Source organism: Botrytis sinoallii, assembly GCF_014898435.1.
Source record: "Botrytis sinoallii strain Bc 23 chromosome Unknown BSIN_030, whole genome shotgun sequence".
Classification (NCBI taxonomy): domain Eukaryota; kingdom Fungi; phylum Ascomycota; class Leotiomycetes; order Helotiales; family Sclerotiniaceae; genus Botrytis; species Botrytis sinoallii.
Genome location: NW_024066057.1, coordinates 557,621 through 581,170, shown reverse-complemented (window position 1 = coordinate 581,170; position 23,550 = coordinate 557,621). Strand labels below are relative to the sequence as shown.

The 23,550-nt window shown below is 42.1% G+C and overlaps 9 protein-coding genes across 9 annotated transcripts; 3 read left to right on the top strand and 6 right to left on the bottom strand.

Moving 5' to 3' along the window:
* Nucleotides 1–4,132: 4,132 nt before the first annotated feature.
* Nucleotides 4,133–5,176, bottom strand: EAF02_011242 (uncharacterized protein; the record flags this gene model as incomplete). Its single annotated transcript, XM_038907288.1, has 1 exon — nucleotides 4,133–5,176. One exon carries the CDS (start codon nucleotides 5,174–5,176, stop codon nucleotides 4,133–4,135), a length of 1,044 nt encoding a protein of 347 aa, XP_038753032.1.
* A 1,379-nt stretch (nucleotides 5,177–6,555) lies between these two features.
* On the top strand, nucleotides 6,556–8,791 carry EAF02_011241 (uncharacterized protein). Its single transcript, XM_038907287.1, has 4 exons — nucleotides 6,556–6,582; nucleotides 6,658–7,100; nucleotides 7,170–7,873; nucleotides 7,945–8,791. The coding sequence occupies exons 2-4, from the start codon at nucleotides 7,001–7,003 to the stop codon at nucleotides 8,512–8,514; spliced, it is 1,374 nt and encodes a 457-aa protein (XP_038753031.1). The 5' UTR covers nucleotides 6,556–6,582; nucleotides 6,658–7,000; the 3' UTR covers nucleotides 8,515–8,791.
* A 1,527-nt stretch (nucleotides 8,792–10,318) lies between these two features.
* EAF02_011240 (uncharacterized protein) lies at nucleotides 10,319–10,877 on the top strand (the record flags this gene model as incomplete). The annotated part of the gene is made up of 2 exons (XM_038907286.1): nucleotides 10,319–10,508; nucleotides 10,624–10,877. 2 exons carry the CDS (start codon nucleotides 10,319–10,321, stop codon nucleotides 10,875–10,877), a joined length of 444 nt encoding a protein of 147 aa, XP_038753030.1.
* A 456-nt stretch (nucleotides 10,878–11,333) lies between these two features.
* On the bottom strand, nucleotides 11,334–13,702 carry EAF02_011239 (uncharacterized protein; the record flags this gene model as incomplete). The annotated part of the gene is made up of 5 exons (XM_038907285.1): nucleotides 11,334–11,678; nucleotides 11,735–11,829; nucleotides 11,879–12,340; nucleotides 12,391–13,516; nucleotides 13,568–13,702. 5 exons carry the CDS (start codon nucleotides 13,700–13,702, stop codon nucleotides 11,334–11,336), a joined length of 2,163 nt encoding a protein of 720 aa, XP_038753029.1.
* A 33-nt stretch (nucleotides 13,703–13,735) lies between these two features.
* Nucleotides 13,736–14,505, bottom strand: EAF02_011238 (uncharacterized protein; the record flags this gene model as incomplete). The annotated part of the gene is made up of 3 exons (XM_038907284.1): nucleotides 14,006–14,505; nucleotides 13,852–13,944; nucleotides 13,736–13,801 (listed from the first exon to the last, which is right to left on the bottom strand). The coding sequence occupies exons 1-3, from the start codon at nucleotides 14,123–14,125 to the stop codon at nucleotides 13,736–13,738; spliced, it is 279 nt and encodes a 92-aa protein (XP_038753028.1). The 5' UTR covers nucleotides 14,126–14,505.
* A 380-nt stretch (nucleotides 14,506–14,885) lies between these two features.
* EAF02_011237 (uncharacterized protein) lies at nucleotides 14,886–15,443 on the bottom strand (the record flags this gene model as incomplete). Its single annotated transcript, XM_038907283.1, has 5 exons — nucleotides 14,886–14,920; nucleotides 15,028–15,118; nucleotides 15,175–15,245; nucleotides 15,298–15,335; nucleotides 15,403–15,443. 5 exons carry the CDS (start codon nucleotides 15,441–15,443, stop codon nucleotides 14,886–14,888), a joined length of 276 nt encoding a protein of 91 aa, XP_038753027.1.
* A 369-nt stretch (nucleotides 15,444–15,812) lies between these two features.
* EAF02_011236 (uncharacterized protein) lies at nucleotides 15,813–18,657 on the top strand (the record flags this gene model as incomplete). Its single annotated transcript, XM_038907282.1, has 5 exons — nucleotides 15,813–16,169; nucleotides 16,220–16,425; nucleotides 16,603–16,936; nucleotides 16,985–17,175; nucleotides 17,226–18,657. The coding sequence occupies 5 exons, from the start codon at nucleotides 15,813–15,815 to the stop codon at nucleotides 18,655–18,657; spliced, it is 2,520 nt and encodes an 839-aa protein (XP_038753026.1).
* A 564-nt stretch (nucleotides 18,658–19,221) lies between these two features.
* EAF02_011235 (uncharacterized protein) lies at nucleotides 19,222–21,067 on the bottom strand. The gene is made up of 2 exons (XM_038907281.1): nucleotides 20,599–21,067; nucleotides 19,222–20,538 (listed from the first exon to the last, which is right to left on the bottom strand). Exons 1-2 carry the CDS (start codon nucleotides 20,667–20,669, stop codon nucleotides 19,605–19,607), a joined length of 1,005 nt encoding a protein of 334 aa, XP_038753025.1. The 5' UTR covers nucleotides 20,670–21,067; the 3' UTR covers nucleotides 19,222–19,604.
* A 749-nt stretch (nucleotides 21,068–21,816) lies between these two features.
* On the bottom strand, nucleotides 21,817–22,816 carry EAF02_011234 (uncharacterized protein; the record flags this gene model as incomplete). The annotated part of the gene is made up of 2 exons (XM_038907280.1): nucleotides 21,817–22,409; nucleotides 22,761–22,816. The coding sequence occupies 2 exons, from the start codon at nucleotides 22,814–22,816 to the stop codon at nucleotides 22,187–22,189; spliced, it is 279 nt and encodes a 92-aa protein (XP_038753024.1). The 3' UTR covers nucleotides 21,817–22,186.
* Nucleotides 22,817–23,550: the final 734 nt, after the last annotated feature.

The following is a 23,550-nucleotide window of genomic DNA, read 5'->3' as shown; positions in this document are numbered from 1 at the left end:
ACCTGATGAGTACGGCCTGTGCGTGGGTTCTCGCACGTGTAAGGATATAGAACCGGTCGCTCATCGTCGGCGAGATAGCGGCGTATGCTTTTTCTGCATAGTGGAGAAAGGTGGGTCAATGAGTGAGCAGATGATTGACGAGAGTGTGTTTCTTCGACTGCAAAGAGGTGATGTCAGGTTACTATTGTGTAGGCAGAGAGATTCAGTATAGGAACTGAAAGTGAGCTGTATGTGCCCTAGAAGACGATGCTGACGGGGAGGAGAAGCAGAGTGGAGGTGAAAAATCCAAAGAGAAATACCCACGGAGGGCTCTTAATTCACAAAAAGGAAGAGTCAATCCAACTTTGGGAATATAGAAAACCGAACGAGGTATGAGGAAGACGAATATATGTGAAGTATGGCACATGAAAAATTTACAGTACTTAAAAACTGAGAGGAATTCATAATTATAATCCGAAGAGTGCTCGGCCACGCTTGTGACCCCTCCGTTCCCATACCATGGTTATAAAGGTACGTGGAAAAACCAAGGACAGAATATAAAAGCACAAGGGCCGATATCGTCGGATTAGGAAGTATTTTTAAAAGGGTACCGAAATCCGGTAGGATACAATATCCAGGTCAGCTCGCTGAAGTGCTCGTACATGGGCCGAGCCTCGGGAAGTACGTTGGACCGAATCTCGAGAGGTCCGCCGCTACCCATTTGCTTCCTTAATGAGTACACTTGCCTCTGGCAGTTTGATTTGGGGTGGAGAAATTTGGTGAATAGAGACGGTCTAACGGTTCTATTGAGGGAATAACATGGCAAGATGCAGTGACAGTGATAGAATAATTGGGAGTGTCAAGGAGCAAGGGATACTCTCTCCATGGCCTATTCTGTCATTATAACACATAATTTAACATGCGATATTTTCTGCATGCATGAATTATTTGGTGGGTGAATATGCTGGCCAACTGAGTAGAGGTTGAAGATGCAGCCAAGCACACGATGGGTTGGTCGCATTATCAATACACTCAATCTAATCTGATTCCCAAGTCAGATGCTGTCGCTTGACATGCTTTATTGAAAATGTCATATCAAACCGTATAGCCTGGTCATATCTTGAACTTAATGATGATCGGTGACAAAGTAATGAAAAGTTCAATATTGGGAAGAGGGGTATGAGCCTGCGGATCAGTAATTAACACTTCTGCAGGTGCAAACCCTTTTGACATGCAGTAGTTATTTTGTCGAATCTTGAGGTTTCACCTCAAATCGGTGCAACGGTGGGCTAATGAAACCTCTAGTCATACCTAAACCGTTTCTCTCAAGCCTTCAAAAGTCGTCAGCCATAGGCTCGTCATTTTGCAAACACCAGAAAATTACAAACCATCCATGCCTTCGATTTAAGAATTCATTCCACAGAGAGAGATGTGTTATAGGAAAGGCGAACTTTCGATAGAATTTGAGTTCGTTACACAGTTATACCGATTTGCATCACTTCCCTCATCGCGTGTTGACTGTAGTGCATAATGGGATGCCGGCAATGTCGGTTGACATATCGTGAATAAGTGGTCGAAAGGGACTAAATGAAAGGTGGAAGGAGAGAAAATTCATAGTCTAGTTTCCAAATAGTCAAATAGAATCCAAAGGTATAGAATTCATCTTGCCATAATTATCAAATATATTGTAATCTGATAATCCACCAATCGCTGAACTTTACATGAAACTTCCTCCTTTACGTAAGCGAAATAAATGACTGGATTTACTAGGTAAATACCTTCGAAAAGTCGTCACAGCCATTACTTTTTGTAAAGCTGAAATAAATTAACAATGAACTTTTGTTTGATAGTTTCAATCAGATGATATTATCTGTACCTGATTCGTGATTTCGATTGATCAATGATAATAAAACATGCAAATCCGACCTTTTATTTTACTGTTGTAAAAGCTCAACTTGCATCCTTTAGTAAGACGGAAAAAAACGAGACATCAAAAAAATACACACTCTTTTGAATATTTAATATCAAATCAAACAATCATTTGTTGAAATCAAAGACGAGATGAATGGTTTTAAAAGCTTCCGGCCAGTCATGGATTTTATTTGCAATGTTGTTCGATATTAATTGATTTAATTAAAAGATATTGAGGCATAAGTGTTTTCAATGTATGATTCTATTTGAGTGCCATGGGGCCCGTTTGACGACTACCTCATACAAAATCCTGATCTGCCTGTTAGCCCATGAATTGGCTAGCCTGATGAGCAAAATCTGAGCAGGTGTATAGATTTCGATTTGATACTGAAATCATAAATCATCCAAAAAAGCTAATCTGAAGAACACCTTATTAATGATTGAGGGTATTACGTTTGACGACCGGATTATAACTCGAATGTTAATTCAAAATTTCAAGGAAATGAAGCTGTTCGCTTATCAATCTCGAATGAAGGAGTTCTATAGGTTTAAATTTGAATATTTGATAAAATCACTGTTCTCATTCAGAACTCAATAAAATGATATCACTTGGAAGCTAACAATTCAATATATTCGAGTACTAAAGTTTTATTGAAATAACATTATTTAATGCATGAGAAAGATTGAAGTGAAATGGAGGAGCTTGAAAACCTTTCACTTGGCTTCGAGATTCGAATTGCTCTCCGTAACCTACAAGAATATGAACCACCACCCTTCGAAACGGTCTCTCCATCTTAATCTTAACTTCGAAATTTGATACTGATTTTAAATAATAGTGGCATATATAGGCAGACTATTCGCAAAACTCATATTTGAATAGTCTCACTTCTTATAATCTGATTCTCAAACAGTGATTTCAGAAACAGAATCAAATACGACGCTGATTTAATCCATAATCGATCCCAGATTCCGGATCCCGTGTTTTTTCACCCACATGAACACATTTTTGTTGTTGCTAGAATATATAGTGAAATAATTTGACAGTTTTCAACAAACAAACACACTCAAGCGGCTTTAGCTCACTTGGGAGAGCGCCAGACTGAAGTACACTTCGGTTCGTTAATCTGGAGGCACTGTGTTCGATCCACAGAAGCCGCATTCTGCGAATTGAGGCCAACCTCAATCAAATACTTTTGTTTTTTTGCTCCTTCTAATCTGGAATTGAGGTAGGTGTGGTCGTTTGTTCTTCTGTTTTTGGAAATTTGATGGTTTTTCGGGTTATGTGTGTAACGTCGGGTATTTTGGTTTGAGATGCCGAAGTTACTCCACATGCAATTGATACGCTCGATTTCGTGAGTAGCCCTGCTTCTACAACTTCTTTGAAAACATACTGGATTGGGTATATATGTGTACATGTTGAATTTCGAATGTTCAGCTTATTGAAAAGCTCTATAATTTGATATAGTACTCTTTCTTATCTATATCTATATGTGTATATTCAATCTACGGTATATCTCTCGTTTGGTGACGATCTATCTGTATGTAGACTTAGTTGGAGTTGAACGATAAATGTATAAACTCATTTATAATCATTCTTACATCTTTCTTCATGAAATGAGGATACCACGTCTTTTCTTGTTGCTGATAATACGGTGTTTTTTGATGTCAGCTATCGCGAGGATTTATCAAGTTTACAATCGATGATTGTGTATGAATTGTACAAAGTATGATGAGGAAAATTGATGGTCCAATTGATGTATCACTGGTGTTTTTATCACTCCAATGTATACAACACGTAGAAAGGCAATGAAGGTGTTTCAAAAAGTGTAATTAAACTCATTTATACATATGAGAGACCGCTCATGCTGAAATCTCATGCATCGTTCCAGTATAATATCCTTCGACGAGTTACCCCATGAGCCAGCCATGAACACACTGCTCCAGACTATGCTTATCCGGTTGACTTGCTTAACCTTCCATTTCCAGACCTCTCTTTAGTATCACCTCTGTCATATTTCATAATTTGCATCCAATTCCTCAATACTATGGAATATCCAGCAATACACCTCATAACGTTCATAAGCAAGCAGCGAAACCATGACCTCAGGCTCATAAACCCAACCCAACCCAACCCAACCCAACCCAACCCAACCCCGCAATGCTTCCAGCCTTAACTCCGCCCAAAGCATCGTAAACGTACTCATGCATTCAAAAGACAAATGACAGACATCCAGACCACTAATCAAAATAGCTCAAGACTTCCATCACGAATCTTCCTTTCGAAGGTCACCTCTCCATAATCCGAGGACAATACATCTGTACATTGAGTACCAACCATCACAAAATGATGATTCACACTATTGTAACCCCTATCGATCATAACCTTATTCACCCATTTCAACCATGTCCTAGCATATCCGATGTCTACCCATTTTCTCTTTTGTCTTGCCGAGAGATGTTGAAACTTGATGTCATTGTCTCGGTCGATGATTGTTGAGTCTCGGATCTCATTTATGACGACGTATATGTTTTTCAAAGAGGGAATCTTTTCTCGAATATATTCGGATGCTTCGACCTGAGTGAGAGCATTTTGAGGGTTATCGGTAAGAAACGTTCGACGCAATGCCAAATTTTGAACCTTTTTCATTTGAGGACAAGAGAGAAGAGCCTCGTAAAGAATTTTGGATGCCTCAATTTGCTTGGTCAAGTACAAAATGTCGGCATGGAAGTTGACATATGTCCCGAACGCCCAGGTATTTTGTGTTCGCGAAAGATACCATTGTCGGGATTCCTTGCAGACTTGTACGATATTTGAGAACGAGAGATGTGATGTGATTGAGTCGGTGATCTTTCCAGTATTGCGGTCTGTATTATTCAGATGATGGACCTTTGGGAGGAGATCTTCTGCGAATGCGTATTCCCATATATCTAGTCGAAGCTCGGCCGGTAGTTTCTTGAAGGAAGGAAAAGTGCGGTCGCCAAGTTGTGTCTTCGGACTCGACTCGATTTGTGGATACCGAATATTACGATATTCCGAGAGGTTTCTGCAAGTCAAGCCTTTCGATAAAAATGATCTAAGCTCCCATAGATCCAATTCATGAAAAAGCTCTATTACACCATTGTAATCCTTATGGTTGTGATGTTTTCTCAATATGATATCAAACCATTGACTTGGCCACTTGGAAACCATGTCTAGTTTGTCAGCCATCTGAAGATCAAGGATATTTTTGAGAGACTGTTTTCCAACATCCATTTCTCTTTTTGTTTGCGGGCCAGCAACCTTCATGATTGCTGATTTGAAAGATGTAGAGAAAAGTTGAGTGGCTGCTGGAATGCGTTGTATGTTTGAGAGATCATAAACCAAAGAGAGTACAGTGGGAGCAGTGAAGATAAATCTGTACACTTTGTAAAGATATAATAAGTACCTTGATGATATTGAACCCAACAAGGTTGCTGAGCGTGAACGTCCCAAAAATATTGTGAATCATAATATAATGGACTTTGTTTACGGTTTGACCATTTAACCAGCAAGGTACCTTTCTTGGCTTTGCATGATTGCGCCATCGTAGCTTCCACAACCACAATTGTAACTCCCAAGTGTACACACCCAACATCCGTCGATATAGCGATTGTTTGTCAGGTGATTGACTGATAGGGAAAATTGACCAAAGAGCAACTCTGCTCTGTCCATTGAAGAAAGACCACATTCTTGTATGTTATTTACATACTGTCCTACCAAGCATTGGCAACATCGTATCAAAAATCTTCCTACATTTTGTCATGAGCACCTGACTATTCGCGATGTTATCACCGTATGTAATATCACCACGTATTTTATCAAAGAATCTGACATTGTCGATGTGCAAATGATACTTCGTATCATTGCATAGAACTTTGGTTATCAAATGATAATCGAATCCAACGGAAGACAAAGTCTGGTCACATGAGCGGTTGCATGAAAATCATGACACAGTTGTTGTGGGGTCATGGGAAGATCACCAAGACAAAATCGTCAAGGTGATTTCGAAAATTCAACGTTGTTCTTGGTGTACATCGTAAGTTTGAAGTTCAAAATACTTCATCTTATGTGAATGTAGTACATGACCAAACATGAACGAGTGTATCAACTCTAGAGGTCTTTTCACCCGCAAATGAGTTCAATGTTCTGGACCACCTGAGCCCCTTTTTGTTCGCTTCCACGTGATTAGCCACACAATCTCGTATCTCCAGCTATTTCCCATATAATTATCCTTGCCGCCAATCTCCGCCATTAACGGCTCCTTGTCGGTACTTGGTGGAGACAAGCTTTTTTCAAGCTTCATCAAGAAAGAACGGAGGATTACTCTCTTGACTTGGACCATACTAAGCATCGCAATCCAAGACAATTATGGCTTGGCTTCTATCATCGTTCGTTGTTGCTTTTTGGCAGTCTTGTATCAAGATCAAAAGTGGCACGTTTGAAAGATTTGATACTCAATTCACGACGGTATGATATCAGGAAACTTTGGATGTCTCTAGGAGATGAGGGCCACTAGAGAATCAATTAAACGTGAACCAAACAAGGATGACGCATCCACCGCGTAAGCCAATGCGTATCCATTATTCATTTTGTTATGAACCAGGCATTACCTTTCAGCCCATAGTACCCAAATCTCTCTGAGTCTTTAGTTTCTCTCTCAGGGAAAAAAGCTGGTGGGTCTACAAGATTCTGAAAATAGTGTTTCAAAATCCACTGGGATGTGGCTGACGCGCAAGGTCTATTAAAAGGAAGAAACTAAAGAAGACTTGCCGTGGGCCGTATGTCAAAAACAGAACAGTGGACCAGGAGTTTTGTTGTTATGGAACTAGAGGTAAGTGTGGTAGGAAGTACGTCTCTCCTCGCTTTGAAATTCCAGAGAATAGTCAGCGTTTCTTTTCGACTTGATGGTAAGATAGTACGCTTTTCTTCTCATACATCAGCGATCCGGCATATTTTATCTTATACTCTCGTTTGGCCGAATCGTTTTCAAATCTGGAATTGATCGGATCCTCCCGTTTTGCAATTGTGATTGGCGAAGAAGTGTTCTATACAGTATCTATACTCTAGTTTGAATCACGGAAGAGGAGCAAGATGAGGGTCAGTGGAGGAAAAGTCTTGGCATATACTGCTGCTATTTGCTCAGCATGTAGTAGTTTGGTTAGTGCAATTACTCTTGATTTGAGCTCTGATGGTATGTTGTCATTCTATGTTGTTTCCTGTTGAGTGAAGAGCAACATACTGATTGAATAACTATGATCAGAAAGCATCAAAACCGCCGCATCCGATGTCGCCTACGATATGATGAAATACTACACAGGAAATAATACCGGAGATGTCGCTGGTAACTTACCTGACCCCTATTATTGGTGGGAGGCAGGAGCTATGTTTGGTATAATGGTCGACTATTGGTATTATACTGGGGATACTACCTACAACGCCGAAGTAAAAGAAGCTCTCCTACATCAAGCTGGCAGCGATTACGATTTCATGCCTACCAATCAGACAAAGACAGAAGGAAATGATGATCAAGGATTTTGGGGAATGGCTGCTATGACAGCTGCAGAGGCTAATTTTGACAATCCGGATAGTGGAACACCTGGCTGGTTAGCAATGGCGCAAGCAGTTTTCAACGATATGGCAGCTAGATGGGATGAATCAACTTGTGGAGGTGGTTTGAGATGGCAAATCTTTACATTCAACTCCGGATACAACTATAAGAATAGTATTGCGAACGGGTGTTTCTTCAATTTAGGAGCTAGGTTGGCGAGGTATACTGGAAATTCATCATATGCCGATTGGGCCGAAAAGATCTTCACGTGGGAACAATCTGTTGGATTGATCGGTGATGGTTGGGAGGTATATGATGGTACATCCGATACAACAAACTGCAGCTCTCTCGATCATATACAATGGACATACAACGCTGGTATCTATCTTTTCGGAGCTGCCATGATGTACAATTACGTTCGTCCCCCTTTTTCTCTCTAAATACCTCCCGCACAAGCCATATAATTCTACTAACACATTCCTCACAGACCAACGGATCATCCCTTTGGGAAAATCGAACAGCAGGACTTTTGAATGCTAGTAGTGTATTCTTTAAAGATAATGTTATGTATGAAGCAGCATGTGAAACTACCACAGTCGGTTGCGACACCGATGAACAATCATTCAAAGCTCATCTTTCTCGTTGGATGGCGGGAACCACCAAAATCGCTCCATTTACCGAACCAACAATCATGACTTACATTAACGCTTCTGCTCAAGCGGCAGCAGAACAATGCGCTGGAGGAGCTAGCGGAAGAGCATGTGGAGAACATTGGACTGCAGGAAGTACTTACGATGGAAAATATGGAGTCGGAGAACAAATGAGCGCTTTGAGTATCATTCAAGCAACACTTATTGGGCAAGCAGCCGATCTCGTCACAAACAATACGGGCGGAACAAGTGCAGGAAATGTAGCAGGTGGAAGTGGAAGTAGTTCCAAGAGTGATGGGACAGTCGAAACACCAGTCACCAGTGGAGATAGAGCCGGAGCAGGAATCTTAACGGCGCTTATGATAACCGGTGTAATCGGAGGTGTGGGATTTATGGTTCTGGGTTGAGATGAGGAGGGTGAATGGGGCATTGAGAGGGAAAGATGGTTGTATGTTTATAGGGAATAAGTTGGGCGTTTGGTGTTCAAATCATGTGTGCACACACATTTTTGGCGTATATCATCAGCGTTGTACATTAGGGGGAGTATATTATCTTACAGTCTGGATTTCGATACCGGGGTATCCATTTATCAGCTTTTAGTATTTACCCGATACAATTTGTACATTTACATTAATCTAAATAAAACAGAATAAGTCAAGGACTATAAAATTAAAAACCTTTGAACGTCTAATTTTGTCACTTCAACAATACCTACTGACTAGTCTCGTATCAATCATTTCGTGCACCACATCACATCATATTGTCCACCCAATCACACAACTCTTCCCCACTATGGTACAGACTCAGAAAAATTCTTCATCCTCTTATTCTTCCTCTCCACTTTGTCGTGTCTAATAATATATACGCAAACAAAACCTGCATCTCCAACGAATCATGAATCATGGTTTCATAGGACAGATGGCCGAGTGGTTATGGCGTGTGACTCAAGCTACCTAGCTTAATTGGTGTGAAATCAATTAGCATTCTCATGGGCTCAGCCCGCGGGGGTTCGAATCCCCCTCTGTTCATTAGTTTTTATTGTTTTTTGGGGGTTGGGAGGGAGGAGAGGGAGGAGAGGGAGGAGAGGGAGGAGAGGGAGGGTTGTAACGGAGAGGCGGGATGAAGGGAGTGGATTTTTGGTTTGCAAATTTGAAGAATTCTTGATGTTGTTTATGGATGGGAATTTATTTATGAAATCTTTTTGATTTTTTTTTCTTATTTACTTACGATATCTTCTAAGCTAGCTACCTAGGTATCCTCTTTCTTTCTTTCTTACTAATACAAAGACCTAGTATTTGAACATCGGATTCTGTATGTACCTATATGGATATGGAACGCAAATAGCATAATCGGAGATTCCCATGAATAATTGATGGCTTGATTTTCGAATCCTGATGCTGGGTAGATAGATGGTAGGTATTATCACTTACTTATTACTTAAATACTTTACTCGTATAATGTACTTGTTTGCTTGTAGATGGATATTTACTAGATAGGTATATAGGTATATAGGTATATAGGTATATAGGTATATAGGTATATAAAATGACATCTACGTAACTACCTACTGGTAAGTAGGTGCTTGGGTTTATTTCATTTTAATTCATTTTAATTCACCACGTAATTATTCAATACAGAACTCTCTGTACTAGATACCTAGTTAAGCTACCTAGGTAAAAGGTCCGCATTCATGAATTCCACATCAGATCTCATCTCGAATCTCGAATCTCGAATCTCAAATCTCAAATCAAGAATGAGGTAATGGCACTTAGGTATCGAAGTCTACCTACCTAGTACCTAGTACCTAGCATCCATCCATCTCTCAATATCGATGAAAAGAGGGGTAATTCACCCTAGGTAGCTAGTAGCTCGAAGCAGAGCTCAAACGATATACGATGCGGTGGAACAAAAGTGACGTCATTGTGACGGAAGGAAAGGAAGCTCCTTCCTACCTTTCCAATAGCTTGCTTGCTTGCTTGTTTGTTTGGAGCTACCTACCTACCTACCTACGTTGATATTGGTATTTATATATTGATTCCTTACCTCTTGTATCTATCTATCTACCTATCTCCATTTATACTTTTTGTACAAACAGACAAACAAACAAACAAACAAACAGACAGATAAATAAATAAATAAACAATCTCTCTACCAAATCCACAATCCCAATACACAACAACGACGAATTTATCACACACCCCATCTATCAAAATGCAGTCCATAACCCGCACCCTCACCCGCCAATCCCCTCTCTTCACCCCCCAACTCCGCATCCAAGCCACCCGTCCCTTCTCCTCCACCCTCATCTCTCGCAAATCCGCCACCGAAGCCGTCAAAGAAACTGTTCACAAAGTCGATAAAGCCGTCGCGAGCAAGATCGTAGACGGTATTGAAGTTGGTCGTATGTCTTCTCTCTCCTTGCCATTTCCCTTCTCCCCTCTTCCTCCTCTCCCCCCATCCCCATCCCCGTTCCTTCTTTCCCAAACCCCAAACTAACCCCCTCCCCCCAAACCCAGAAACCGCAACCCAAAAAGCCAAAGCCGCCGCCGGCCTCTCCGCCTCGGAAGCCAAAACCGCCGCCTCCAACGCCGCCTCCGAAGCCCAAGGCGCCAGCTCCTCGGCAACCGGTACTGCCTCTGGAACCGCGTCGGAAGCTTCTGGAAAAGCGTCCGAGTTGGCGGGTCAGGCGAAAGGAAAGGCAGCGGAGTTGAAGGGCGCCGCGAAGGGAAAGGCGGCTGAGTTGAAGGGAGAGGTGAAAGGAAAGTTGTAGAGGATGAGGATGAGGATGAAGACGAGATTTGTATTATAAACAAGTTGCGGATGCATTTGGTGGAAAGGAAAATGGTTTGACAGGACACGAAAGGACGAAACACTGCAGAAACGGGATAATAATATGGGACTCTGTCAATAATTGATGAATGCCACGAAATTCAATGAGAGAAAGAAATTTATAATTTGCTTCACACAAACATACACAAAACCATCTACTTATTTCGATTGTGAACATATGAGATCTAAAACCCGATGGTTCTGGAAATATTATCATTAAGTAATCCGTATCTATATACAGTACATACATACAAAATCTATCACCTCCAACCTCTCCAACGCTCCTTTTTGTTCGTCTCGTCTCATCTCATCTCATTTTGGCCTATAGAAAACCAATCATATATACAAAAGAGCCCGTCAATCACTCATCCACATCCACATGCATTCCACATAATCTCTAATGCGCACCCCTTCTAGCCATATACCCATTCCCTCTCCTCAAATTTCCATTCCCCTTGGCCAAACTGGCCACGCCACCATTTAACCACCCAGCACTGCCTCTTCTCCTATCCTTTCCCTCATCAGAATTAGTCGTTAATGCATACCACATATCCATAATACCCGCTCGACGAGCAGGTAACATGCTGTACTGAAGCGAATAAAGATTTTTGCGATGGATGGGCGGAACGAATTTGCCGGTTGCGAGACAGAGCAGGACTCGAGGTGAAGCGTAATGTTTACGGATACGATGGCCGAGTTGGAAATATTGGTGGAACATGGCGCGGAAAGTGAGGGGGACGGACTGTAGATTTCTGTTAGTAACGTGAAAATAAATGAGTAGGAAGAGAACCAACATACCTTGAGATATATATAGGATGTTGGTGGAGGAGATGGAGTGTTGGGTATTTGGCTCGCTAGTTGTTGGGTATCTCGAAGTTCAAATCGTATGCCACCTTTGTATGTTAGTGTGATGTAGTCTGGAAACTTTATGCGAGAACATACCTGGCAATCGTTGCGAATCTTTAAGTCGTAACATCAATGCAAAAAGGGGGAAATGATTCAAGCATGCAAGTAACGCATCTAAAATAGCTTTTAATGAGATGATAGCCATTCGTGCACATGCAAATGCCAAGTAGAATACAACTACTGTAGGCAAGAGAAAGAAGAGTAGTGTGAATAAAATCGTGCCTAGCAATAGTTGATCGAGATCATAATCGCAAGAATCGATACGTTTTCGAAGAACGTTATGCTTCTTGCCCCGAAACAGTTGAAACAAAGACAGGAGGATCGTATACTGCCAATTGAATATACGTGCAGAAGCCATGTAAAACGAGTAGATGTGAAGTGTCAGGATTGTGAGTAGATCAGAGAAAAGGGCGATTGGCATGCTGGCTCCAGCAAAACTGGAAAACCCAACAACCCATATAACATGAGGCAATACTGGATGCAAAGCTTCAATACAGCCTGTGAAAGTTAGTTGATGCATAATTTGTTGGGGAGGACGATAAACATACTTGACCAATGTTCGATGACCCATAAGAACAAATCACCAAGGAAAGCAGCCAGTTCAGTATTGAGTTTCAAGCCAGCTGGCCAATCCATCAGCCAATTTATCGTCCTTTGCAGAGCAGCTATAGAATAAGTGCTTAGGATATCACTGATAGTCTCTGCGACCCAGGCGGAATTGTCAATAATATAAGACCCCAGTGCAATTCCAATGATCACATCATTAGCAACTAGCCAAAGGCTATTGTAAAACCTTATGTAGTCCGGATGACTTGTTGTCACACTACCCCAGTCTCTTTTACTTCTTCGAAGTGTGACATATTGCATAGGCCAATAGCAGAATTGTTGTAAGCGTATCTCCACTTGCTGTGCAGTTGCGGAGATATCTTTCAAGGCTGCATAATCTGGCTTAGCTCTCCACTCTAGAATCAATAGTAAAGCCTCAGCAGCAAATCTATGACAAACGAGACCAACAACAAATCCACGTCTGATGATAGGATATATGTAGAGAGTGATGAGCTGCCATATTGTCAAAAGAACGAAATCACGCATCGTGGTTGCTGACTCCACTACCCTTTCCGACACGCTCAGACTTCTCCTTGACCGAGCTCCAACTAGCGAAATGTTTTTCTGCAATAATTGATGGACCTCCCAAGCACAATTGATTTGATTGACTATTCTTGGCAAGGCGAGTTCTTTTTGTGATGGCGGATGTTTAACGACAGAATGGTACTTCAACTTTTCGACTAGTTCCTGAGTCCTTTTCCTCTGTCTTATTTCTTCTCGCTCTTCCTCCGCATCAACACTGCCTGGTGCATGAAATGTCATTTCAGCCTTATCATCCAATGCCAATGATATTGGCTTTAGAGATATGTATTGCATCCTATTAGGCTGAGGTCTATCAAACACGACTATTTGATTCGTTGATGCTCGAGCACAAGATATCTGAGGTAATTTGTATGCCGACCCTGTAATTGCGCGAATTTGAAGAGTATCGACATCTGCTTTGGGTGAATTTGTCACGCCCAATACCTGTAGTGATGACTGTCCACATAACTCATATATTCGCTCGATGGGATGACTGGCATTTCGGAACAGAGTTCCGACCTTCAATGCATTCTCTACATTGCGCGCCTGCAATTACGTCAGTCGGTTCCAATTTCATATAGCCGTATTGCTGCTCACGTCAACATCCTCCAATATCGCAACCACAAAAATATCAAGGCCAGAATTTCTCCAGCCAACTATTACTCCAGGTGAATCGCTCCTTGGGATATCCCTCGGCCAGAAGATCCTCATCAATCCATCATGATCGGGCATGACAAATGCTCAATTATCATAAACTCTCTTCCTTCAAAAAGAACCCCGACGTCGCAATTGTTCTCGTGCAGATATGCCGACGCTGCCAGATCGCGGATGCTATTGTGTTGTTAGCTAGGCTCATGATTGTAGATGTAATGCTTCTTTACTAGTGTCGTCTCCCTCGACGCGAGCCTTTCTGCTGGTATAATGAATAAAAAGAAGAAGAGGGAAAGAATCGCGAATCCTTTCAAAGTTCGTGCCTATGCGCCAAATGATATTAGTGACATGTATCGAGTTGATTCAGGGGAAATCATAGCTAACCACTACTCCGTGATCCCATGCGAATATGGCAAGCTCATAAAGTCTAGTAACCAGGTCCCACCTCGCAGTGATGTAGCCGGCTACGAAAATCGCAAGTGTGAGGATTGAGAAGGGGTGCATGAATTGTTTCCTATTGCTGGCGCATCACTGTAATATTTTGCTGTAGGAAATTCGAGACGGGTTTACTGGCTTCTGCAGCTTACGGTACTCGGCGGAGAAGTTGATGGTTGGAGGAGTGAGGGTAGAGGGGGAGAGAGATAAGAGAGAATGGATAATACGGGTAGTGCCTAGGTAGGATGAGAATATATAAAGGTGTTTTCACAAGTATGAGGTTCTCGAATCCCACATATTTGTTTAAAGTCAGGGTCCAGATTGTGGGTGGAATTCTTTTTTCTGGATCTCCCTTCATACAAACCAATCCCGATACAGGAATTCAAACTTGTCTGGAGCAATCACCAGAGAAAGGCTGAAAGCAATTTGTTCTTTTGCAGGGGTAGATGAAATTAAGCTTTGTAAGCTAAGAATTATGATCACGTGCTAGTATGAAGTTTGGAAGTTGGTGAACATTTGATGGGAAAGGGATGAAGATGGAGAGGAGGGGAGGGGAGATGGAGATGAAGATGTTTGAGCTATATGATTTGATACACCATACATATGATTGATGCTGTACTATATTGATGAAATGAATAGATGTAGAGAATGTGCACTTTCGATACCTAAGTTATGTTCCTTGAATGGAATCTCCATCTAAACTTTGGTGGCTATCAAAGGCCTCCATGCTGTGTCGTTGTATTGCTTATGAGTATAGAATGTCACTGTTTTTTGAATATCATACAAAGTTGAGATAGTTTTGAGTCCCCAATAACAGTAGAATCTTAACCTACAAGACCATGCTAACGCCTTTCCCATGCATACCTAAGTAGTAGTATTGTTTGTACAGTCTGATATTGTGCATGCATTTCATTCTGCTCAACAATTAGCTATCATACCCTCTCCCCGGGAAAAGAATGCGATTAACTCACAAGGCCGTCGCAGATTCACGGCATCATGTTCCTTATGATCCTCTCGTGCTTCTTCCAGCATTTTGTCAATGCCACGCTCTTTCAAAGCACCCTATATCAGTTAGATTGGGAATCATTCAGAACTACCGAAGGATTTTCCAAACTTACTGTTAAGCATTTCCGGTAATCTTTAAATAAAGATTCACACTCGTCAGTTGTACCTTTACCTCGAAGGTATTCTAATGATCTTGTTAGTTCATGTCGATACTTCCAATAACGAACCTTACTTACTTTCGCTGTACCATTTCAAGAAGCACGAATCATATCGTCTTTGAAAGCGTTCAGCATATTAAAAACTGATTCAGAAACGAAGAGAATATAGTAGACATTACATACTCCTTGACTTCATTGCATTCAGGTGCAAGTGAAGCCGACATTATGAGAAGATTCTGGTGTAAGATTGTATGATAGGAAGTTATATTTTTGTATTAGGTTGGGTTGTGCCTTGTTACTACCAGACTCGTGTGGCGATAGGTGAAATCCTTTGTCATGTGAAGTCGTGAAGTCGTGAGCAAGTGAAAGAATTTAGAATTCCGGCTGAACTGAAATGAAACTGATGAAAATGCGGAGGACCCAACCTGCGACAAGGTTTATTAGAAACATACGCTAGTGTAGGTAGTTCCACCCACCGTTTGAAATAATGACAAGGGTAGGAAAGTTGAACTTTTGAATATTTTTTGACCAAATCAAATCGCAGAATCTATCTCAATCTTGTTCGACGCAACAACAAATTAATTTTGTCAATTATGGCAGAAGATACACAGGATTTCAAGTCCTTACAAGATGAAGTTCAAGCTGCTCTCGTAACAACAGTCAAAACTGCCGGTTATATAGCATCAGAAGATCTCGGCTTTCATCGATCATTAAATCCTGAAGTGGGAAGTGCTCTCGACGAACAGAATGCGCGCTTGCTCGCACTTGCCAATCAGTTGCTCAAGTCTGCAGCTTCCGTCTCAGGTATCCAGGTGCCAATTTTAGAAGATGTCGACGACGTTGATAACAATTGGCGCGGTGTTGTGGATGTTGTGGATTCCTTACTTGAAAAAACGGATACTTGCCTCGACGAATATACTGGAATTATCAAAAGGAAACAAGTGGAAGAGGTGATTGTTGAATCGCATAAGCTATCGAATTGAATACTGATATCTGCCAGACTTCTGCGACAATGAAATCCCAGAAACGACCTCTCGACAACTCGCTCCGTACACAAAACCTTGTGAAGCCACAACTCGCATTCGAGGTCAAACCTGACAATGAGGACACTTCGCCATGGCTGCCTCTTCTTAAGACCAAACCGCATGCGAAAGTGCCATTAGAGGATAGTCTTGGAATATTTACAAACGAATACGATCAAAAACAGTATGACTACTTTAATTTTATTCCCCTCGCATTACTCCCGGATTCCCCGCGCGAAGGAAATAAGATGGAAGACTTAAGCAAGTCTGACAGGGCCAGTCGCTCCAAAGCAAAACGGGAAAAACTAAGAAGGCTTCAGGAAATGGGTTCCACTATAAGATTTACTAACAAGCAGTTCAGGTACAAACATCCTTATGAAACGGAAATCTTACAATTACAATACCCGAGCGCTATGTACGAGAAGGCGGAACCAATAAAATATCTACCCGTTGAAAGCACGTCTGCGAAATTTGTTGATACCTACGAAGGTGTTTTGGAGATGTTGGAAGAGCTCAAAGGCGCCAAAGAAATCGCGGTCGACTTGGAACATCATGATACTCGTTCATATGTTGGTCTCGTGTCTTTAATGCAAATCAGTACTCGCGAAAAGGATTGGATTGTCGATACTCTCAAGCCATGGAGACAACAGCTGCAAGTACTGAATGAAGTTTTCGCTGATCCAAATATAATCAAGGTATGTTGTATACTTCTTAAGATTTATCAATATTAGCTAACGAGGTAGGTTTTTCATGGTGCTTATATGGATATCGTTTGGCTCCAACGCGATCTCGGCCTATATGTAGTCGGCTTGTTCGATACACATTATGCATGCAGAAGGTTAGGATTTGCTGGGGGAAGCTTAGCCTTCTTATTAAAGAAGTACATTGATTTCGACGCCGACAAGAAATACCAACTAGCAGATTGGCGAATTAGGTAAGCTCATGTTATGAATTTTTTTCATCATTAAACTAACTATTCTCTAGGCCACTTCCCGAAGAAATGTTCTTCTACGCTAGAGCTGACACACATTTCCTTCTTTACATTTTTGACAACCTAAGAAACGAATTACTTGACGCACCTGATGTTGAAACGCCTGATGCAGAGGAAGCCGTAGCAACTTCGATGAATGTAGTCTTACAAAAGTCTAAAGAGACTTCGTTACTTCGATATGAGCGACAGCTATACAATGCGGAATCTGGGAAAGGGCCTGGAGGATGGTTTTCACTAATCTACAAAACGCCTGCTCTGTTGAGTAGTGAGCAATTCTCAGTATTCAAAGCTGTACACGCCTGGAGAGATCAGATAGCAAGAAAGGATGATGACAGCATTAATTTCGTCATGTCGAATGCAGTTGTTGTCAATCTAGCCAAATTTATGCCCATGGATATGATAGCCTTACTCAGTATCATTCGACCAATATCTCACAGCGTGAAATCGCGTACTGGGGAACTCTTGGAAGTTATCAAGGCGGCAAAGGAAAACGGAAAAGATGGTCCAAAATCGATAGACGTCCTCAGAAAATCACCGGATTCTGCCGCAACCCCAAAATCCAACACTGGAGCGAAATCTACATCGCAAAGGCTATCTAAACTTGACGTTACACCGGTAGACAAAACCGAACTTACAACAGAGACATCCTCTTTCTGGGGAGGTGCGTTTGGAAGCAGCATATGGGAGCCCTCAACCACAACTCCGGATCAAGATAGTATGAGACTCGCAATACCCTTACCCCAATTATCAGACGAAGTTTTCGCCGAAACGAGTACACCTCTTACCGATCGATCCCGTATGGTCATGCCCGAAGCACAAACTCCTGTCGCAACACCCACACCTAGTAAAGTAAAAGACGAACCATTTGTTCTAAAGCGAGGCTCGAAGAGAAAGAGCGAAACCATCACAGATCCAGATGAAGACCAGAAGGCTACCGGTGATTACGATATTTCTCTTGACTACACCTCCTCCGCCGAAGCCGAAAGACGTCGGGCTAAATTTGCAAGAATGGAGGAGAAACGATTAAGAAAACAACAGAAGAAAGAAGCAGCCCAGGAACTTAAGGCAGCGGCGGCACAAGAACGTAAAGCAGAAGAAGAAGAATCCGAAAATGAAGAAGTAGAAGAGGACGTAGAGAAATCGGAAGCAGAACAAGCGGATGAAGAACAAGGACAAGAAGAAGAAGAAGAAGAAGAAGAAGAAGAAGAAGAAGAAGAAGAAGAAGAAGAAGATTTCGATTACAGCAAAGCGGAGTCGGTACTTAATTCCAAAAAGGATAAGAAAGACAAAGGTGGAAAGGGTGGAAAGGGAAAGAAAGAAAAGAAACCCTTTGATCCATATCAGAAGAGTAGTAATGCGGAGAAGGGAATGAGAAGAGTGCAAAATGGGGAGAGAGGAGGACGAAGCGCAACTTTTAAGAAGTGAGGGGGTATTTTAAAGGGTTTAGAGATCATGAATACAGGGATGATGAACATGGAGTGGTGAATTTGACAATTGAAGTTTGAGAATTAAATCGAGCGGACATGTGGCATGTGAGCTGAGCATGAATGGATAGGTGGATATAAAGAAGGAAATGATGAAGAGGTGAAAATGAGAGGGATTGGGTGAGGTGAGGATCTTGGTGCATATGATGTATATGATAATACCTAGCTACCTAGCTACCTACCTATACTACTATAATCTAATATAGTGATTTGCGGTACCTATAAAATTCTTTGAATGTGAATTGATATCGTAGGATGTGGTATGGTGGGATGTGATGGAAGTCAAGTTAAGTTAAGTGAAGTGAAATGCGAATGAGGAATATACCGGCAATCATCGATTTCTCGCTACGTAACGAAAGGAGAAGAAGGGAGGGGAGGGGAAAGGGGTTCGATTTGAATCGATGGAGATGGAGATGGAGATGAAAGATACAGGTGTCCGTTATTCTTTACATTTCCCTTTATATATTGAAATTCACATTGAAATTATTGAAATTGGTATATACTTGAAGTCTTGTATGTATGCATGCATGCACATAATCATTCATTCATTCATGAATCAATCAATCAATTTCATCCATCATAGAATATCGTATCTTCTTACGCAGCATACCTATCACAAGAAGAAGCCTGCCCAACCACCTAATAATCTTTCCAGAACCCCCCCCTCCCACCTCCAGTGTCCCCAACCTGTCCGCTATCAACCCAGCCTAGCCTAGCCCAGCCCAAATCGTAGGTACCCATACATAGAAAGAGAAAAAGAAAAAAGAAAGAAAGGGTAACACGTCAACGCCCGCCAATATTGAACGATGCAGACTTTGGAAAATTCGATGCACTCTGTCCTACACACATCCCACAATTCTCCATGGCAAATTTTGGTACAAAGAAATCTTATTTCTTTTCCTCGAAGTAGAACTTGCCAAGACCAGCTTGATCGGGACTACCAAGCGGTGGTCTACTCGCCGCAGAAGGACTATCCTCAATTCTCTCTTTCAGAATCTTCTCTGCAGCTTCCGCACCGACTCCCGTACCCAATCCTGAACCGGTCGAATTGCGATTCCCGGCAATTCCCACCCCTTGACCCCGCGCAGCCGTGTCTACATATCCACTTGTATTATCATCTGTGATTCCATCTAGCATTCTCGCATCGCGTTTTTGCTGCTCGGTGGTTGTAGATGTCGATGCGCTGACGGGGGTTCCGGGATTGCTGCTTGATACTTCTTTGGCTAGACCGCTTTTTCCTACGGTGAGGGGACTCGCGAGGAGATTACTCCGGCTGTATATTGGTCCGCTGACGGTACTGCCGGCTCCTTCGCCAAATCCGACTAAACTCGTATCGTCGCTCATTCCATCCTCGTTGCCTTCTTCATCCATAGCAGATGCGGAAAATCGATCCCGATCATCGATTTCCCGGAAGTTGTTATCCATGCTCATTTCATCATCATCGGCTTCCGTTTGTCCTTTCGCGCTATTAGATGCCCATGTAGTTGTTCGGCCAGTAAGAGATCCAGTTGCCGATGCAGAACCTACAGTAGACATGCGGGTTGTGTAGACGGGATTTCCGGCTTGATCGAAATAGCCTGGGATCTGACCGGTTGCGGGGACAGAGGTGTTACCGCTGGGGTTTTGAGGAGTCGCGGTGGTGACTCGTTCGAGTCCTGCCAGACGGGAAATACGATCTGCGCGCTGTGCTTCGAGGGTGTTGCTAGAGAGGGTGTGTTGGTGGTGAGAACTTGCGGTAGGGTGGGCAGAGCCGCGATGTCCATCTTTGATGGCGGTTGTGGAGAGAGCGGAGAGGGATGTGGTAGTTGAGTTGGGAGTTCCTCTGGAGAGAATTAGATTAGTGGTTTGTTAGAGAGTGGTGGTGGAGGGGGCAGCTACGTACGGTGCATCGACTGGAGTATCAACATTTGATGGAGGTTCGGGCATACCGATTAACGTAGGTGTAGATGACATTTTGATGATGGAATCTGTGTTATGAGATGATTTTTAGTTGTTTATCGTATGTTCAGGTTGAGTAAGAACGTAGGTGTGCTTGGTGGAATTAGAAGCTTCTTGGCTCGTTTGGTTTGTTTGCTCTCAAGGTGGGTTGATTAGCTCGATAATCTCTGGAGCTGTACGATAAGGCTGGACTAAAGATTTACGCCTAGTAATAAGATTAGGCTCTTGAATGTCGTTGGGTGAAAGAACCTTGATTTGATTTCTTTTTTTATGTACTTTGTAAACAAGATAGTAATGTAGAATTCCTTCAGAATAGTATGATATCAATCGTATTGCTTGCTTGCTATGAAAGGCCTTTCTACTCCAATGTTCTTAATAGAAAGATCGAAATTCAATTATCTACCTGGGTATTTAATAGATGAAGGAGAAAAGCCGCTTAAGCTTCAAAAGCTGCAGGATCATCTAATGACGCAGTTCCCACGACGCTAGAGCTTATCGGTCGAACCCCACATTGCAGAATTACACTATTCCTGTTTTGTTGCTAGTGAGAAGTTAATTTCCCCTGTCTTTCATCTTCCGACAATGTGATCTCTCCACTCATACTCATTTCAACATACCAACAGGCCATCTTACAAGGCAAGATGGTGAAGTATGATTTGAGAAGGAAACCAACTTACTTCCAGGATTCTGATTCGCCGATTTAGACCCACGCTTCACGTGCTACTTGCCAACATTTTCGAGATACAATCACGAGTTGGGAAGCATGGCGGTCAGCAAATACGCTGCTCGCCTCGTTGCATGAGTTCCAGTAGAACTTTATGGCTTTCTTCCGGACGATTGACACTGAAGTTGCTATTCGAGTTGAAAAGGGACAAATGCAGATCGAATGACCAACACTGATTTAAAAGCTTCATCTCCTAACTTGTCGTTGACTTGTGTCTCCTTTTCGTCGTAGATTAGAACGAGAAATCTTCATCGGGTCCGTGTCAAGGTCACCAGTTCCGAAAATCATAGAGCACCAGCTTGTCCTATTGAATCTCCTGAAGTCTGGGATATCGATTTGCTTCACCCTTTCACAAGAGTACACTTAACATCATGTTAGAGGCTTACCTGTCTTAACCACTTGAGTTGTGGAGAGAATGGTACATGAAATTTGTATCAATGACTCACGGTGATTCCTGTTCTCACAAGCGATCGAGGACAGATTTTACACTTACTATGGTAGAACACACCAGACACGTTCACCATTACTTCATGACCACAAAGTTGGTTGGTCCTTCTCTACGTAGCCTTTATACAAGTGCCCAAGTGTCTCTTGATTAAAAGAAAACTCACGATTGAGCGTACATAATCTTACTATTATCTTAATGTCACTTTGTATAGAAACTTCATTGAAGATTTTACCAAACTGGTGACAAGTTTTCCATTTTTGTTAAGTTATCGAATCATCCCGAAGGCCTCCCAGTCCTTCTCTTATAACCATAAAATGCTGCCAAGCCCACGTTGAACCTTCAAGTGTTGTGTCAACCTTCTCAATTACCATAGAATATTGCATCGAACTGCTGCAACTTCCCGCTCATTGTATGTGCAGCAGTCAAACTTCTGTCGTTGTTGCCGTCGGCAGGGAGAGCAGGCAAGGCATATGGCACGGGAGCGTCGTTGTCGGCAAGGTAGGATTGAATACGATGTGTAGAGAGATTTCCAGCTTCAGTGGAGGAGGTAGCGGTTGAAGAGTTATGCGAGGTAGTGCTTGGGCTAAATAAAGAAGGTACGTTAAAAGGATTCTTTGAAAGCGGACACAGTTGAAGGGGAGGAATGAAAGAGCGCTCTACAAAAGCCAAAGCGTTGCATTGCATATTAGTAGATGATGGCCATGGATAACTTCATAGCAGCTGAAACCGGAATCTGCAAAGATGGACAGGGACAAAGAGTTGCAGGACACTTGATCCAATGCAGACACTGCTGAAAGAGTATCTTAAAGTCTAGTAGGCTGGAGGACAGAAGGAAAATAGCTATTCGGGAACAATATGGTATATTGGGAACTGTAGAAGACAGCCCCTGCAGTATCATCAATGTAGGAAACTAAAATATGAACCTAGAACTTACTCGGAGGTTACAGAGCCTTGTACAGCAATGCAGGAGCTCTTACTCGTGTTCGACATGGTTGAATTATGGATGGAAGGTATGTAGGTGTTTAGTTCGTCTTTGGCGAGAGAGAATTGACAATTGGACTGTGAAAAGCTGAGCAAGAAGAACTTATCTGGAGAAAGAAAAGAGTAAACAACTTGGGAAATGAAGCGTTTATATATGTGAGTGCAAAGTGTCAAATGAAGTTCCCAGAGAAATCCTTGAGCCACTTCTTCGGTCATTCATCTCCAAAGCTCGGCTACTCCCATCCCCCATGCAAATAGAAGCTCGGCTACTCCCATCCCCCAAGCAACTAGCGTAGTTTCGTGGGGGACCCACATTACTTAGTTGCAATTAAGAGAGATTTCTCCAATGGAATGACATTCCGGATGATCTGCTTACTTTTTACTTATTAGTTAAATACGTGTTTTGTATGGTGCCGTGCATGTTGATTCTGTCGGGGATGTGTTATAACCTATGAGAATGGTGGTCAAGTATACGTAGGACACGAATCCTCATTGCTCTTTTTCGTTTGGCCCGCTTAGGTCCTCTAAATTTGAGGCTCTATCATTTTATGAGGCATGGATAACTGAGCCTCTCCATTTGAGGCTCTACCATTTTATAATGCAATATGCGAACCACCTGGCAAACTTGTCGGCTTTCAGAAAAATTCTACCAACCACCCCAAGGCGATTAATAGTACCAACTCCGACATACAGCGACTCCGATACATTCGATTTTTTCAATAATCAATATCAATTCAACTACA